Source organism: Aptenodytes patagonicus, chromosome 8 (assembly GCF_965638725.1).
Source record: "Aptenodytes patagonicus chromosome 8, bAptPat1.pri.cur, whole genome shotgun sequence".
Lineage (NCBI taxonomy): Eukaryota > Metazoa > Chordata > Aves > Sphenisciformes > Spheniscidae > Aptenodytes > Aptenodytes patagonicus.
Genome location: NC_134956.1, coordinates 7,276,319 through 7,292,233, shown reverse-complemented (window position 1 = coordinate 7,292,233; position 15,915 = coordinate 7,276,319). Strand labels below are relative to the sequence as shown.

Here is a 15,915-nt window from a genome sequence, read left to right as displayed (position 1 = left end):
ATTAGAGGTGTTAGAGAGCTATTCTTTCCATCTGGCTATTACTTGCTGGTTATTTCCTTTATTATTTGGTTTAGACCTGTTGTACATGGACTTGTCTCACCCATTTTTGAACCTGCTGATACAATCTGCCTCCACAAGCTCCTGGGAAAGCCAGGAGGCTCACTACCCACTGTATCAAAAAGCCAAACATTTTCACGTGTTTTAATCTGATTTATTAGTGTCGGTGAGTGCCCTCTAACTCTAGTACTGCTGGATTTGTTGAATAGTATTTCTGCATTCACTTTATCTACTCACTTCATGATTTTGCAAACCTTAATTATATCCTGCCTTACATTTCTCTTCTCCAAATTTAAGAGTCACGGTCTTTTTAATCTGTCCTTATAAAACACCCGTTCCATCCCTTTAAAAAAAAGTACAACCAAAATGCTTAACTCCACTATACCCCACTGTAGCTCTCAGCAACTGTAGTTTCCAGGATTGCTGAGAGTGCACCATGCTTATCTGATACTCCTGCCATATCTCTAGCCTTCCTTACACTTAAGAGAAGTATCTGCTGCAAACAGAAAGCATCACTGATGAGAAAAAACAAAATAGTACTTGTTATGGTTTGATTTGGCCTAGGAAATGCAAGATTCAGCTCAATTCTGAAATTCAACAAAGGCACGTTCTGAAACTGAGTTGTTCTGTGGAACACTTGCAGTTAAATGTGCCCAACTTTAGTTCAGATTTCTCAGCACAGAAAAACCCCATGTGTTCTTCTGCGCCTAAATTACAAGGACCCCATCCCACTTAGAAGAGCCCATTCTCTGGGACGCTTACCATTTGAGGGTAGGTAGAGATGAACAACAAAAAGTGTGTGCTGATCCAAGAGCTTTATATTTGTAATATTCTTTGAAACAAAGCAACTCAGAAACAAGAAAAATACTCACCAGTCCACACATACTTCTGCAAGGAAAATAAATAACATCTACACAGAAAAAGCTCAGATTGGAAGTTTTAAATAGTAATAATAAGAAGTTTCACCATATTGTTTTCCTATAGCAAAGACATCCTTACCAGCTGAATCTTCCCACAGCCTCTCAATACAGACAATGTGAGGCTGCAAGTTGGCTTCAGCAGGTTCCACATACACATAATCTCCTACATGGTACATGCTGTTCTTGAAGCTGCAATCCTGGCTGTAGGTCCGATGCAAGCTTGACAGCCCAGCTGATCCAGAAGAATCTTCACTCTTTTCAGCTTCTTATTTCAAGAAGGGAAAAATAGATGTTAGTAATGCCACATTTCCACATTTGCCAAGATTGCTGATATGAATGCCCTCAACCCTTTGCTGAGTGCAGAAGTGCCGCATGCAAAAGTGCCACATGATACCTGATGCGTCCCTCTGTCACTGACTTCCAGCGTGAAGGAAGGGTTTAAGCGTGTTTTGTGCTGCTAGCCTTACTGCTACTGGTGCTGCTGAAGGTTGGGTTTCCCTTCTTCAGTTGAATTTTATTGAGCCCTCCCAGTGAGTGAAGAAGAACTCAATGACAGCACTGAGCTCAGAAGCCTTCAGAGAGGCAAGTTTCGCTTTCTTTGGGGTTTTTTTAGCTCTCAAAGGAAGACAGAAAAAGGGCATCACAGCTGTTGTCCCCTTATAATACTGAGCCTGGTTGGAGTAACCAGACTTTACTGCTGCCGACATTAGTGCTATGTGGGAAGATGAACCACGTTAGAAAGACAATTCAAGGACAAAGAGCTAACAGCTCTGCTCCCATCTGTGGAAAGGAGCAATTAGAAAGCTTTATTCATTCCCCTAGACATGCTCCACAACAATTATATGGACAGCAACAGCCAGGAACTGCGAAACACAAGGGACCTTCACAGTAGGTTTCTTGCCCTACAAAATAGTGCAAGCCCATTCCTCTTCACACTTACAGTAGCCAAGTAAGAAACACAAAAGGCTTACTTAAATACCATTTCTTTAGCAGTGTTAAAAGCATGATCACAGACAACACCATCAGCACATCAAGAAACCAGTATTTGTCAAAAAGGAAATGACTAAAAGGTCAATTGGAACAGTCATTGCTAAGTTTATTATCAGCAGAAAGCTATAGTAAAAAACTAGTGTTTTCTTTTATAATATCCTTGAAATAAGACTACTGGCACCCCAATGCGTTCTGATTAAAGGGCTTACATAAGGTTAGTATCTACCTACATCTCTTTCTTAAAGCTGTCTGGCATGGCTGCTAAGGATCAAAATAAAATAAATGCCTCGTAACTTTAAAATGCAAGACCCTTGGTGGACAACCAGACTATTAAGGTCCTTTCAGTAGGTGAAGCTGCAGTAATAGCAGAGCATACATCATATGCATAGGTACATTTTTCAATTAATACATTTAAAATTAATGAAAAGAAAGTAGTTACCTCTCTTCTCCTCCTCTCTTTTGAGCTTATCCTCCTCTATTTCTTTGGGCAGCTTTTCCTTCTTTTCCTTTTCTACATCGTTGTGAAGATGCTTGGTGGTATAGCTGAGAGCGGGTGACAGAAGAATCTCTCCGTTCTTACAAAGTTCATCTCGAATTTTAATAAAGAACTGCTGAAGTTCAACCGCATCCTCATAAATCTCCGAATCAGTCCTGTACAAAAATACATACAACAGGGCAGAAACATAGTTTGTGCAGAGTCAAACAGGATCCTAAACACATACCCATCAATCACCACACTTAGTGATAAAACTAAAGCTTCACTCTACCAATAGATTTCTGTGCTTACTCATAACAAGCAGCAGCAGACACTGGCAAGTCATGCTCCACCTGCTACTCCGCTGCCAGTTTGTATTACAGTTTACCTAAAACAGTATTTTTGTACACACCAGTCCTGAAATACCAGAAAAATCAAAAGGTAACTGGTTGCGACCAAAACTACTTGCCACTGGACCTCTACAATCTGTTAACTTCTGAAAACTTGAGTAATAACATTATTAACAAAACTGACTTATTTTAATTGCCCGGACTCCTGTTAGTAGACGTTTTAATATCATTTTTTACCTCCTCTCCTTCAGAGTCAAAATCTCACCTGCACATCCCCAAGTACTCTACCTAATTCAAGTAAAACACTGCAAGAAGTTGCGAGTGTTCATAGCTTTTGCACAATATTACCATAACTCATACAACTGTGATTGCTCCAAAACGGTAATCCACTAGTCAAGCAGTTAGCGAACAGCTCCTCCTCTTTGTTTTTTCAATTTGAAAGTTAGCACAAATCTGGTTTTCATCAGGTGTGCCTTTGGAAGATTAACATCAAAATTATCTCATGGCAGAAACCTAACTTTTGCCTTGTTTTTAAATGAAAGCATACATTCCACTGAAGACCTGATAGAGCTTTTGAGATTTAGTTTTCTAAACACCCATATCAAGGAAAGCAAACACCTTAAAAAAACTTCAGCCTTTGTCTAACATTAAACATGCAAAACTCATGTGATAAGAAAAAGATACCTGAACAGTATGGCTTCGCTCACCTGTTCATTCTCCTTGCCCTCTCCAGTACCTCAAACATATTCTCCTGGAACAAGTCCAATCTTCTATAGCGATTATTTTCAACATTTTTTCGGATAATATCAAAAGTCAGAGGAGGTTTATTTGGGAAGTTGGGATCAACAGCAGGAATCTCAGCTAAGGAGTCGCTGTAGCATCTGCCCTCATCGTCCTGGTGGCTCATAACAGATACAAAAAGGTTATGGATAAGTTCCTGAATTAGCAAAGTGACATTGGGCACATGAGAATCCTCATCTCCTTCTATTTCTCTCCGAGTTTCAAGCAAAACTTTATGCAGGACCAGAGCATCTTTATAAATCAAAGATTCTGGCTCGTTGTATGTGCAAGCGTTATTGAACATCATTACAAAGTCCTCTACCATGGAATCAATATCCTGGTATTTATTTGCCATCATATGACTTCTGATCTTTTCCATGTCAACGGGCTTTTTAATGGTTACATAATAGTCAGGAAGTTCAGACCGAGATGGCAGCCGCAAGAAGATGGCGCTCAGTCGCCTGCCTCGTTTATCCGTGTAATTCTTAACTGCTTCATACACCTCATTCAATTTCTGTTGCATTGGAGTCATGTATTTTGATTTTTTAGGAGAAATGCCACTTTTTCTACCTAAGCAGACAAAAAGGAAAAAAAAGAAAAAAGAAAAAAAATCATTACAAAAACAGAGCTTGCACACTTCTTTGTCTATCCCCTTTCCATTGGAGAATTGCTTATTGAAGAACCACTTTATGGTACGAGCAGAAGACTTACAACATGGAGCCCATTCCAAGTTGCAGCTTCCTTTATTTTTCATCATTGTATGAATATTTTTTTAAATGTTATTTTTGGCAAACACAGAATCATATGTTCCTATGTGGTCCACCTGGTGAAGGTCTCTTCAGACTTATGCAAAGAAAACATTAATAACATTAGGTAGGGAAAGATAACTCCTCTAAATTCAGTTTGGTCTTACTAGCTCTAGATTAATTTCTCTCTACAGCCGTTAAAAATCCAGTTATCACAGGGTTTTTGCTATCACTAAAATTAAGCATTCTAAATATTATCAGATTCCTTTATGACAAATCAGAGAGGATTATTACAGGTAAAATGTAAAATAAGACCTCCCATGGGATTATCAACCAGATTAGCTTTTTGATTAATTCAGGATCTCTGTTACCGTACTGCATAGTCTCTGTCAATTCTCTACTACCTGTACCTTACCTAAGAGCTGCACATTTCTATTTCAAGAAGGCTGGTGCAGTTATTTTCTTTAAGCTTTTCTGTGCAATTTTAACCTTCTCAGTTTGCTAAATTCTGAACACATATTAAGAGGACACGAGATTTGAGTAGTAGCAAACCTAGTTTTTAAGGGCAACAGGTCTAGGAACAGATATTGTTGGAAATTTCACCTCTGTGTTTTTCATGGCTTTCCATAATTTTACAAATAAAGTTCATATTTCTTTTATCATTCTGTGGAAATCCCAGACATTTGACCAGGGAAATTACGAGCTTTACTCAGTTGGAGAAGCACCTTACTTGTAAGCAATCCCAGCAGCACACATTAAGTGTGCTAATGAAGTGTTACTGAGCACATAATGCAGCATCTAACATTTGGATAACACCACATGACTAAACGCCAGTCATTCCAACCATTCCTAAGTTTTCCTTCTTCATTCTTAGTTACTTTTCTTAGAAAACACTATATGCAACAACTGAATTCTATTATATACACATATAAACACACCATTGCTGTCATGATTTTGAAAATATAATTCTACTTTGCATGTCAGTGTAAATTTGCAGATCACGTCTTCTATTCTAAAAGGAAGATCTGTTAATCTGTATTGGTGGGTTTTCATAAGTGTTGAAATGACACATAGCAATGTATGAGGTTGCCTTACTTAGCTTTAGTTTAGGGGATGCAACATCATCATCTTCAGCTAGGGGTCCCAGTTCTTTCCTTTTTTCTTTAAGGATCTTTTCCAGCATATGAGCATCATTGTATACCTATTAATCAGTAAAGTAATAAAAAACCAAAACAAGGTTTACTGTGTTTAGACTAGTTTAGAACTAGCCCCCAAGAAACATTTAAATGTTAGTTTGGAAAAAGCTGAATGCAAAACCAAGTGCTTGATTAAAAAGAAGGGCTTATTTCTTAAATGTACACCTTTCATAGACTTACACCGGTAAGCAGAACTGATGAACACCATCTAAATCAGGAGGTATATAAATCTTGACTAAATATTATCCAGTTAAGCTGCATTTCTATTCCAAAGATTACCAAACAGCAAGGTGCAGTTGTCTTATCAACCTCCTCATCAAACCATTCTGCTGAGCAATGGAAGATCTCTTGAATTGTTGTGATTCCATCAAGGTACACAGGACTAGAACAGTCCTCCTGGGTCTTCAAATCCAACCCCAGTGAACACAACCTCATCATAAAGTCCTGTACGGTAGCTGATCAAGTTCCTCATTAGAAATAGCTGGAGGTTTCTTACCACCACTCTGTTCCACATCATCATGCTTGCTGTCTGAGAAACATCACGATACAGAAACACCCTACGATATATTTGTAAGTGAAGAGCATACTCCTTTCAGACTCCTTTTGCTAGACTAAACAAGTCAGGTCTTCTAGTCTGATCTCCCACACTCTCCACTTCCATGAAAACAAAGCTGGTTTCTTTCCGACTAAGACATCCCTTCTCAGAGGTTCTGAGCTCTAAATCACATGCTAATGACCGTTCACTGTGCAAATACCTTCACGTGATTAATTGAGGACAAATAATGAGAATTTAGTAACTAGCTTATTTTTTTAAAACATACTAGGAAACATTCAGCTGACATTCTTTGTAGTGGAGGAACAAGTTTAGCTAACAGGAAATAAGTCTAACCTTCGCAAAGGAGCATGTTGCATTTCATGTTTATACAACTATAGACAAAGACAGAATTTAAAACAACAGCAGAAAGAAAAAGTCACATTTCTATTTTAGTTCCATAAACAATTATCATAAATAATGTGAGTAATAGTCAAAGCTAAACCATCCTAACATAACTTATATGTCTGCAAAGAAGCAGAGAGGTAAAGTGTGACTGCAGAATCAAAACACTACCTGGGAGCCTTCCTCATTATAATGCCTTGCATTTCGGAACATGAGCTTCATGTCTTCAATCATGGCTTCTTCCCCTGCGTACTTATCATTGCGGATGTTGTGTTCTATCATTTTCAAGTCCATTGGCTCCAAGATAATCTTGTAATAGTCTGGATAGTCCTTTTTGGATGGCTTAACCATAAACAGATCACAGAGCCGTCTGCCTGTGCCCGGTTCTCGAGCTTCCAGAACTGCATTGTATAAGATCTTCATTCGTTGTTTTCGTATATTCTTTTTACTGTTAAGTTAAGAACAAAAAGGAAAAGAATAAATGTCAGTGGCTCTTTTCCCCACTTCCAACACTAATATCAAAATGACATTATCCTCTACCATGAGAAAACCACCACAACCACCTAAACACACACACAAGAAGTTCAATATTAAGACAGTGTACTAGAAACATAGGTCCATTTGCAAATAATGACAGCATCATAACCAGCAGTCTGCTAAATAAACTTTAAGATAGGATTTTTCTCTTATTCGCCTTGAGTTTAAGTGTTCTACGGAATAAAACAAACAACTAGTTTTCAGGAGTGCAAAGATCAAAGGGAGCTCTAAGCACTTTCCAGCCGCAGAGAAAACAGATCAGTCAGGACTAGGCATTGGAATTCAAGACCTCAAGATCTAGTGCAAACAGGGAAAAACCCCTCAGCCAGTATCTTCATGAGTGCCTCTGCTGAATACAGAATATCAAAAACTTGAGCTATTTATCTCAGAGTAATTCTGTATCTTCTTCAGTACGAGATACAAGAAAAATGAGGACATCAAGAATGTAGTAGAAAGAAGGCTCTGAATTGCTTCAATATCTGTCAACCACAGTCAAATGAAGTTACAGGTCAAAAAAGCTCACCAAAACTGCAAACCCAGGTAGAAAATGGCCACGTACATGGTATCACCACAAACTTTAGAGTCATCCTATGTGTAGCTATTATGGTTGTCTCAAGAAATCTGACAGCACAACCAAGACACAGCTTATCAGGAAAAGAGTTATGCATGGCTCCCTGTACATATACTACATGATTTATAAGCAAATCAGATAAGGGAGGGGAAAGCTTATGTTAATAATTTATAATCTCAGCTTAGATACTGTGGCACTCTTAGAAATGCACTCCCTACAAAGCACTTTTAAACGAGCTTCCAATTGCAATCTCTGTAAGACTTATTCACGTAGTTGTAACTCTGACTACATAATCTGTAAAGACAACAACAACAATCTTAATTTGCAGAATGTGCAAAACATCACTGTACAACTTGCTAGAAACCAAACTGCATCACAGATTTTCCATCATCTGGATCTTTTCCTCCTACATTTAAAATATATCTAATCCAGCATAGCCTCATGCCTCAGATACCTCTTGCTCCTTGGTGAGGTCAGCACAATAACTAATGAAAATTAATGTTACAACACATGAGAAAATTCAAAATGTATCTTCTATAGGTTAAAAACCTTCTTCTGCATTATCTTCACTGCTGGAAACTGTTACTTAGTGGTTCACACTAGCAGATGAGTAACGCCAGAACAAAGACGTGCTTCCAAATTCCACATTTTAACATGTTTCCAAGTTTTAACATTTAGTTCAATGAAAGTAGGTAAAGTAAAACCAAAGCAGAAATAGTAAAAGGCCTGCCAATACTCAAGATTCAGGTCATGCATCTGATACATATCTGTGTCACTATTATTTTCCCAGTGGGATGAATTTTGCCTGGGTTATTAGTTTCCTTTTTCAGCAACATTTTGGAATTCCTCAGTGCTTCACTTCTGCTATCAGCAGCATTTACAATCTTCTTTTACTTCCTATCATTCAGCAAGTGAAACTGGTAAGTATTGAACTGACAACATCAAAAGCATTTTCAGGTTCTCTTCAGGTATGAAGAAAATAAAATCATTTTGATTTCCCTTACCTATGAATGCAACTTTTTCTCTTTCACTGTTCTTAGATGACAAGGCCTGACAGATTTTTTTTCTTTTAAGCATTTCAGTATTCTATTGCACAAGGTGATCAAAAGCAACATAGGGTTAAAAGGACACCGATGACAGTTTGACTTGCTTGATTAGGTTAGTAGTCTCTTTGAATCTGAAGATCGCAAAACTAGCAATTTTTGCAGTTTGTTCCTTCCTGATCTTCATTCGGTACCGTGGTCTGTCTTACCATTCCGCTACTTTTCTTCTTCCTAGCATCCCTAGACTGTACCACCTCCTAAATCCACGTTAACATTTTCTCTCTGCAGATTTTTTTATGAGTGTACCTTGTTGCATTTACTTGACTGCTCTTAAGTGAATCTTTGCTGATGCTCTATTTCATTCCCGTCCTCCCCCCCACAACTGCTGTCACTTTGACAAAACAAAGAACTAAAAATACAGGAAGCTGAAGGTTATAAACACCACCAAAAAAGATGCTCAATTACAGTTTTACACTGGCAGTTGCTACCATTGCAGTAGTATTATCAGAAGTTGGAACTTATTTCAAATGATACCATGAGGCAGACTAGAGAAACTATCACTTGTTGGAGTGAAATACATCACGAATATTAATTACACAACAGCTATCACTGTTAAAGAATACTTTACATAAACCATCATTATTGCTCACTAAGACAGTATATTTTAAATCACTGTGAATTTTGTTTACATTACAGTATCCAGAATAATCAACCTATTATACTTAGTTTATCTATTTGTCAAATGCCCTCTTTGGCCCAGCAGCTGACAGGTAAGTAACCGAAGAGTGCAAATTCAGAAAGGAGAGAGAAGCAGTCCTCTAACATTAATGATGAAAACTCCTCAAGCACAGTTCAGGTCATGGAAAATTAAAATATTTATGCCAGGAGATTTCACCAAATAAAAATATTTGTAGAGTAACACTACAAACTTTCAAAAAATTAACTCAACTATAGCGTTATATTCTGAAATTGCTACCCAAACTACATAAATAGTCATATATCGGAGAAGTAGTAGAAAAGAAGCAATAATTGCTAAAAACCTGTGAAGACAGTCCACACACCAGGCTAAAATAAAAAAAACAAAAAAAACACAAATAAAAATCCTGAAATCCACTGACAAAATTACCTAATCCAGTGCAACTACAATGTCTATGCCACTTACTGAACTGATGTTGACAACTGCCAACTAATAGGCCAAAAAAGGAAAATAATGTCAGCAAAAGGTTTTGAATTCATTAGAACCAACACTTAATGGGTTAAGTTTCAGAACTACAAATCCTTACAAAAATGCTAAAAACCATGGCTTAATATTCTCTTTAACAAATAAAAGATGTAGCAACGTTATGGTCTGCAGGAACGACAGAAGTGCATACCTTTTCCTTTTTGAGCTTCCAGTATCAGATGTAGCAGAAGAAATCATACTGTCCCCATCCTCAATGTCGTCTCTCCTAGCAAGCTCCTTCTTCTTTGCCTGAAAAAAGAAGAAATCCCTGAAGCCAAACTCACTGCTGGACATTTCCAGAACAGTATTAAACATCAGAACAGATCAGATGCACAAAGAAAGATGCAGCTACAGGTTTTGAGACTAAACCACCATCAAAATATTTCCAGTGATTTATTTAATACAAGTTGGCCGACATAAAATAGCAGTATAATTCTTTTTAACTGTCAGAAAATTTTTGAGGAATCAATTTGAAAACAATGCCATTTCAGACTGCAGCACTTAGCTGGAACACTTAATGAAATTTGAAGTGTTTTAGCATCCTCCAATTATCTGCAAACCCTAAAAAACCCCACATCATCAATTTTCTCACAACTTAACTGGGTTAAGAGTCATAGTAAGGAATAAAAGTGACCAAAAGAAATCACAGAAGGCAGCAGATGTGCTGAAGAAAAATCACCCTATGATGCTCTTCATTCTCATACTTCCCCCTAAGCAAGAAAATACTACTGCAAATAGAGGTCTAGTTAAAAAATATTTAGGAAAATATTCATTAGAGAAATAAGTTCATGTGTGAAGTTATCCTTTTGATTGCTCTACTCCACATACCTGCATAACCTGCTGCATTTTCAGTACTCTTTTATAGATGGCAGAATTGGGAACGTTGTAGCGCTTGGCATTTTCAAACATCAAGTTCAGATCAGCCTCCAACTGATCTAAAGTTTCATATTCATGGTTCTTCAGTTTGGTTCTGAAAAAGAGTGGAATATCTGACTGGTATTTCTCAAGTTACACATTGCAAAACAGTACCTTAACGTCTTCATTTTCACAATAAATCAATATCCAAAGACCTCTAATTCAGGACCGTGTTTTCTTTTTCTGATGCTGCAGTAGCATCTTCCAATTGTACCTATATTAGGCAAACATATCTCCCCTTAAAGAATGATTTTAATAATTCTGAAAGCTGCCCTCTTGAAAGTTGTGCAGACTGAAGTCCTGTTTTCATACTCAGATGAGATGTGGCACAGATGAGGCAGAAGCACAACCTGCTGAGACTATTCCAGGACGCCTCAGCTGTGACCTGTAGGGCCTGGGTATGATGTCAATGTGACGGGTTAGCTCCGCACAGCCACAAACGCTGCCTTCCCTACACAACATCAATTCCACTCATATTCAATGAGAAACAAAAGCGCCCAACACCTCTTGTACTAATCCCCTCCAATTTTTGCCGTCTCTTAAAACCACCTGGTTGTTGATCGGTGCTACCTGCAGAAGTGCAATTCACGTGAAAACAGTTAGAATAGGACTAATGACAAAAAAAAGTCATTCTTCATATGCTAAACAGATGAATCAGTGCACTTAGTTTGCCAATAACTTAATGTGTTTTCTCATATTTCCTTGCACAAGTGGTGAAAGTTTTAGTCAACTTTTTTAAAGCTTCCAACACCTCATTAAACACAACAGAAAATAGTAATCTGCAACAACAAAAAACCCAAACCCTTATCACAACTGCAAAACACAGTCGTCCTCCTTCACACCTCCTTCCTGACCCGCTTGCCTGTTACACCACACATTTAACCTGCTCACCACCTGTAATCCTAGTCTGGTTTCTACAGCACCTAACTTAATGTGAACCTGCCTGATGAAGCATAAGCACTACCACAAAACAAAGGTAGTACCTTTTAGTCCCAAACCTTACCCACCAATGTGACCTTACAGCCCAACCAACAAACAAAGAGTAACAATGTTCAACTTGCGTTAAACAGGACCCTTCACTGGTCAGCCAAGGATGAGGAAGTCATGGTTGGATCAAACATGGCACAGAGCTGCAACTGCTATAAAAGCTACTGAGAAGTGCACGTGTCTATAAAGCTGTCGTGATGGAAATACATTTTGCAGGAAACATCCAACTAACTGCATGTTGCCAGGATGGCAGCTGCATGCGCCTCACTGAAATGTAACGTATTTCTTCTTAATTTCTTTCAGATCTGAAGAACTAGTATGTCCTCAACAACTATGAGAAAAGCAAAAAACAATTTTGGACAAATATCCTAAATCTAAGATGTGGAGAAAATTACTTGTTGCCATTCTTATTTAAAATGAACCATTTTAGGTTCGTGTATCTTTTTTAAGACTTTAAGACATCAGTATCTTGCAAACCTTTATGCATTATTTTTTAGATTCTTTTTAATATTTCCAACTGAAGCAACAGATAATCGGAAAGTTTTCCTGTCAGCTTCACTCACTCTGCCATTCCAAAAAAAGGAGAGTTACCAATATAATTTTCATTAGATTAGTAAGAAAATGCAAATAATAATAATAAAAAAAACCCAAACACACACCCCCTCCCCCAAAAGCAAAAGAGTTTGGGTATCAATTAAATTGCCGTGAAGAAGAGGCAAGGCAAAGTAAGCCTCCATTTCTACCTTGTAAAACTCCAGCAACAATTATTTGCATATGTTAAGGAATATGTGACCGGTATTAAAAAAGTCAAAAACAAAATAAAAAGCCCATTAAATTCAGGATTATTTTGCCCTAAACCACTAGCATATGACGCATATGATCATAAATACCGAGGATGTAAACACTGAGCCTACGTCATGCTCTTGCCACTGTCTGGTAACAAACACCACAGGTGTTACATTTTCTCCAGCTAATCTGAACACTCTCTGGTACAGAAAGCAAAATCTATAGAGTAAAACATATGTTATTAATTCTTGTAGCCCAACAAAAATATTGACAAGCAATTACAGGACTTCAGCACACAAACACTTGTTGGTGTTACAAAAGGTAACACATCATTAAGAGAATACTCAAGAAAACATAGAATAGAAAGGCTTGAAAAACTTGCATCAAACACCCCAACTAATAAGCTCATATTTATCAAAAACATCAAAAGTGAGTTTTAATTTTTTCAAAATGGAATTATTTAAGAACATTGTAATTTGTCAAGGCACATAGGGTAATTAAGTGTGTAAACAAGCAGTAATTTCCTTGTTTACTGATGTTATTACAAATGTTTATAAAATAGATTCAAATTTTCAAAGGATTAATGGAAAACAAAAATAATGTCTAAAGGCAATTCTGCATCTTAGAAAAAGGTGCCCAAGTCAGCTAAACTACTTTAGAGATTAAGAACATACAAAAATTCAAAAAGCAAGTCCTGTGTAGAAATCAATTAAGGAGCAGCATTGGAGAGAAATGCTGACCAACAGACTTTTTTCTCCCCTTGGATGTAGACGGCATCAGCGTAATTTGTTTCCAAGTGAGAACTCATACTGACAAATTTGCAGAATTAGGCTCTAACTAAGGATCTAATAAAGTGAAGACTACCACAACTGCCTTAGATTTGAATATTAAATGCTTAAGACAAATGTCTAAAATGTCTCAATGCTTTTTACTAATAAAGACAACCGCTAGAGGACAAGGAATCATGCTTCAGAAATCATAAGCACCAAGCTGGGATAAAGTCCTCTCAAGATCTACTCTGCAATTCATCCTCTTGCAATTTGTATTGGGCTTAAGCTGTTATTTTAAAACAAACAAACAAAAAAATAAGTTCTCTATAAACTATTCAGGCTTTAGTCCAGACAGCAGTCTCCATTATTTCAAGATAACTTCCACTCCTTTATTTGCCATATTACTAGAAGTGGTTAAATTATAAGGCAAAATATGCTTGACCAGATCATATTTACTGTAAGTTCAACTCAAATAATTAATAATTAATCCAAAGGCAACAAGAGCGACCACAAATTTCACAGTTTCAGGAGAACCTCAACACATCCCAGTGCAGTGACATGTAACATTTAGATTCCTGTGTCACAGACAATTGTTCAACAGGACACATGTTCATAAGAAAAATGCATTTCAAATCCTCAAATAGTAGACTTCACACAAAACCAACTCTGTTTTACGCTAGATCCACACACTTTTTTAAACCTCGACTACAACCCCAGCTTCCTGGAGCACAAGACACTGGGGCGTGCCAATGAAGATACCGACTGCAGTGCCTGTGCGCCCACATCAGCCTCACGTGTATAAGGAGAGAACTGCTGCCAGGGAATTCCCTGGAGCGCTTCCCTGAAAAGCCTGGCCCACTTGCCTTAGGGATCACACTTACTAACGCTGTAAAATTTAATAAGGAACACAGTTCTTGTAAGCGTGCCAGGATCTAGCATTTACGTACCGGGTAACTGAACACATTCTGCTGCATTATTTCCCAACTGTTCCTCCAGCCATTTATAATTACAGAATGACTTCTCACCAGCAATGTTAAGTTTGCAAAATAACCTCCACACCATGCACTTTTACCACACCTGAAAGTCACAGCCTTCACAGTGTCATGCCTTTCTTTTTACATAGGATATTCTTGTTCTACAGCTCTGAGTTTTGCCCTGTTTGAGGCAGGGGGTCCTCATCAGTGCATGGGAGGGAACGAAGAGGCAGCCAGACTCATCTCAGCTGCGCCTACTGACAGCGCAAGAGGTAACGGGAACAAATTGAAACACATGAAATTTCATCTGAACACAAGAAAAAAAAAATCAAAACCTTGGGGTGTTTTTTGGTTTGGTTTGGTGTTTTTTTTTTACTGTGAGGGTGATCAAACACTGGTGCTGGTTGCCCAGGGAGGTTGTGGAGTCTCCATCTGTGGAGATACCCAGTTGGGTTTTGAGTATCGTCCTGGGCAACTGGCTCTGGGTGACCCTGCTTAAGCCAGGGGTTGGATTGGATGGTCTCCCTTCCAACCTCGGCTATTCTGTGATTCTATAAAGAGCAAGTCAGGAGGAAACTAGCAGAAAACTAAACCCATCAGCAGGATTACCTCCCACATCCAGGAACAGCTCGGGATCAGCGCTCAGCTCAAATGACTGAGGTTCATAATGCTCATAAAGCGATTGAGAGGCTGGGATAGGTATAATGTACATCTCATTAAAACAAAACATACCCATACTCTCCCTCTAGACATCATATATTATTTTGTAAGGCTTTTCCTGCATTTAACACACACAAACTCCTGAAACATATGACTAGCTGTAAAATTTGCAACATCCACACATTTCACAGTTCACTCTGGCAGGATAGCCTGGGTAGCCAGATGCCAAAGCGAAACGGATGAGACAGAAATGCCAGGCTTTACTCCAACACCTTCAACTTTTCACTAGGACAATTAACTTCTCTGTCCCCATCTGTGAACAGAAGATATGCTCTTTGTAGGTACATCTCAAAAAACCCAAAACACAAAAAACACCACCACCACAAAAAAACCATAAAAAAACTCCATCCCTAATGAGTGGCAGTTTTGAATATCTGAAGACATATTTGCAATATCAGTAAAACCATGCTAGCTTCAGTTTTCCCTAAAGCACATCAATTAAGTACACATATGCATGACTTCAAGGCTTTTTAGGTATAGTAAGAAGGGAAGGTTATGTGGTAATTTAAAGAACTTCAGAATTTGCTGAAAGAAGTTGGATTATTATAAATACTGTACTTTAACTTGTGAGCTACAGACACTCTTTCTAAAAAGACTGTCTGTCCCTTTTTATTTTCTAAGCTCTCAGGCAGTAAGTCACTTTTTTCTACAGCTCTTCATACATTTGCATGCAGTTTCTGTACTGCTCACATAGCCAGATGCAACCTGCCTACACTGCAGAAATGCAGCTGCCTCTTATGGCAAATTATTTGTCCTATAACTGATATCAAATATATTTTCAATGGAAAGTCTCTCCCAATTAAATCTGTTTATACATAATTTGAGCTGATACTCTTTGGTACATTCAGACAAAAAGCTCCCTGACAACTGTCAATGATTTTTCTCAATTTCACCTTCTTTCCCCATCAAGTACATTTTGTGCTTTGTTCAAGACAAGAC

General features: G+C 38.0%; 1 protein-coding gene across 8 annotated transcripts in view; it reads right to left on the bottom strand.

Annotated features, from left to right (window-relative positions):
- PBRM1 (polybromo 1) overlaps positions 1-15,915 on the bottom strand; it is a 65,843-nt gene that overhangs the window by 25,908 nt on the left and 24,020 nt on the right. For all 8 annotated transcript variants that reach the window (XM_076346173.1, XM_076346177.1, XM_076346170.1 and 5 more), the window contains 7 exons: positions 10,653-10,794; positions 9,976-10,073; positions 6,623-6,899; positions 5,414-5,519; positions 3,500-4,142; positions 2,407-2,618; positions 1,057-1,242 (listed from right to left, as the gene is read on the bottom strand). In XM_076346173.1, the coding sequence (XP_076202288.1) occupies positions 1,057-1,242; positions 2,407-2,618; positions 3,500-4,142; positions 5,414-5,519; positions 6,623-6,899; positions 9,976-10,073; positions 10,653-10,794 (1,664 nt within the window). The remainder of the gene's footprint in view (positions 1-1,056; positions 1,243-2,406; positions 2,619-3,499; positions 4,143-5,413; positions 5,520-6,622; positions 6,900-9,975; positions 10,074-10,652; positions 10,795-15,915) is intronic.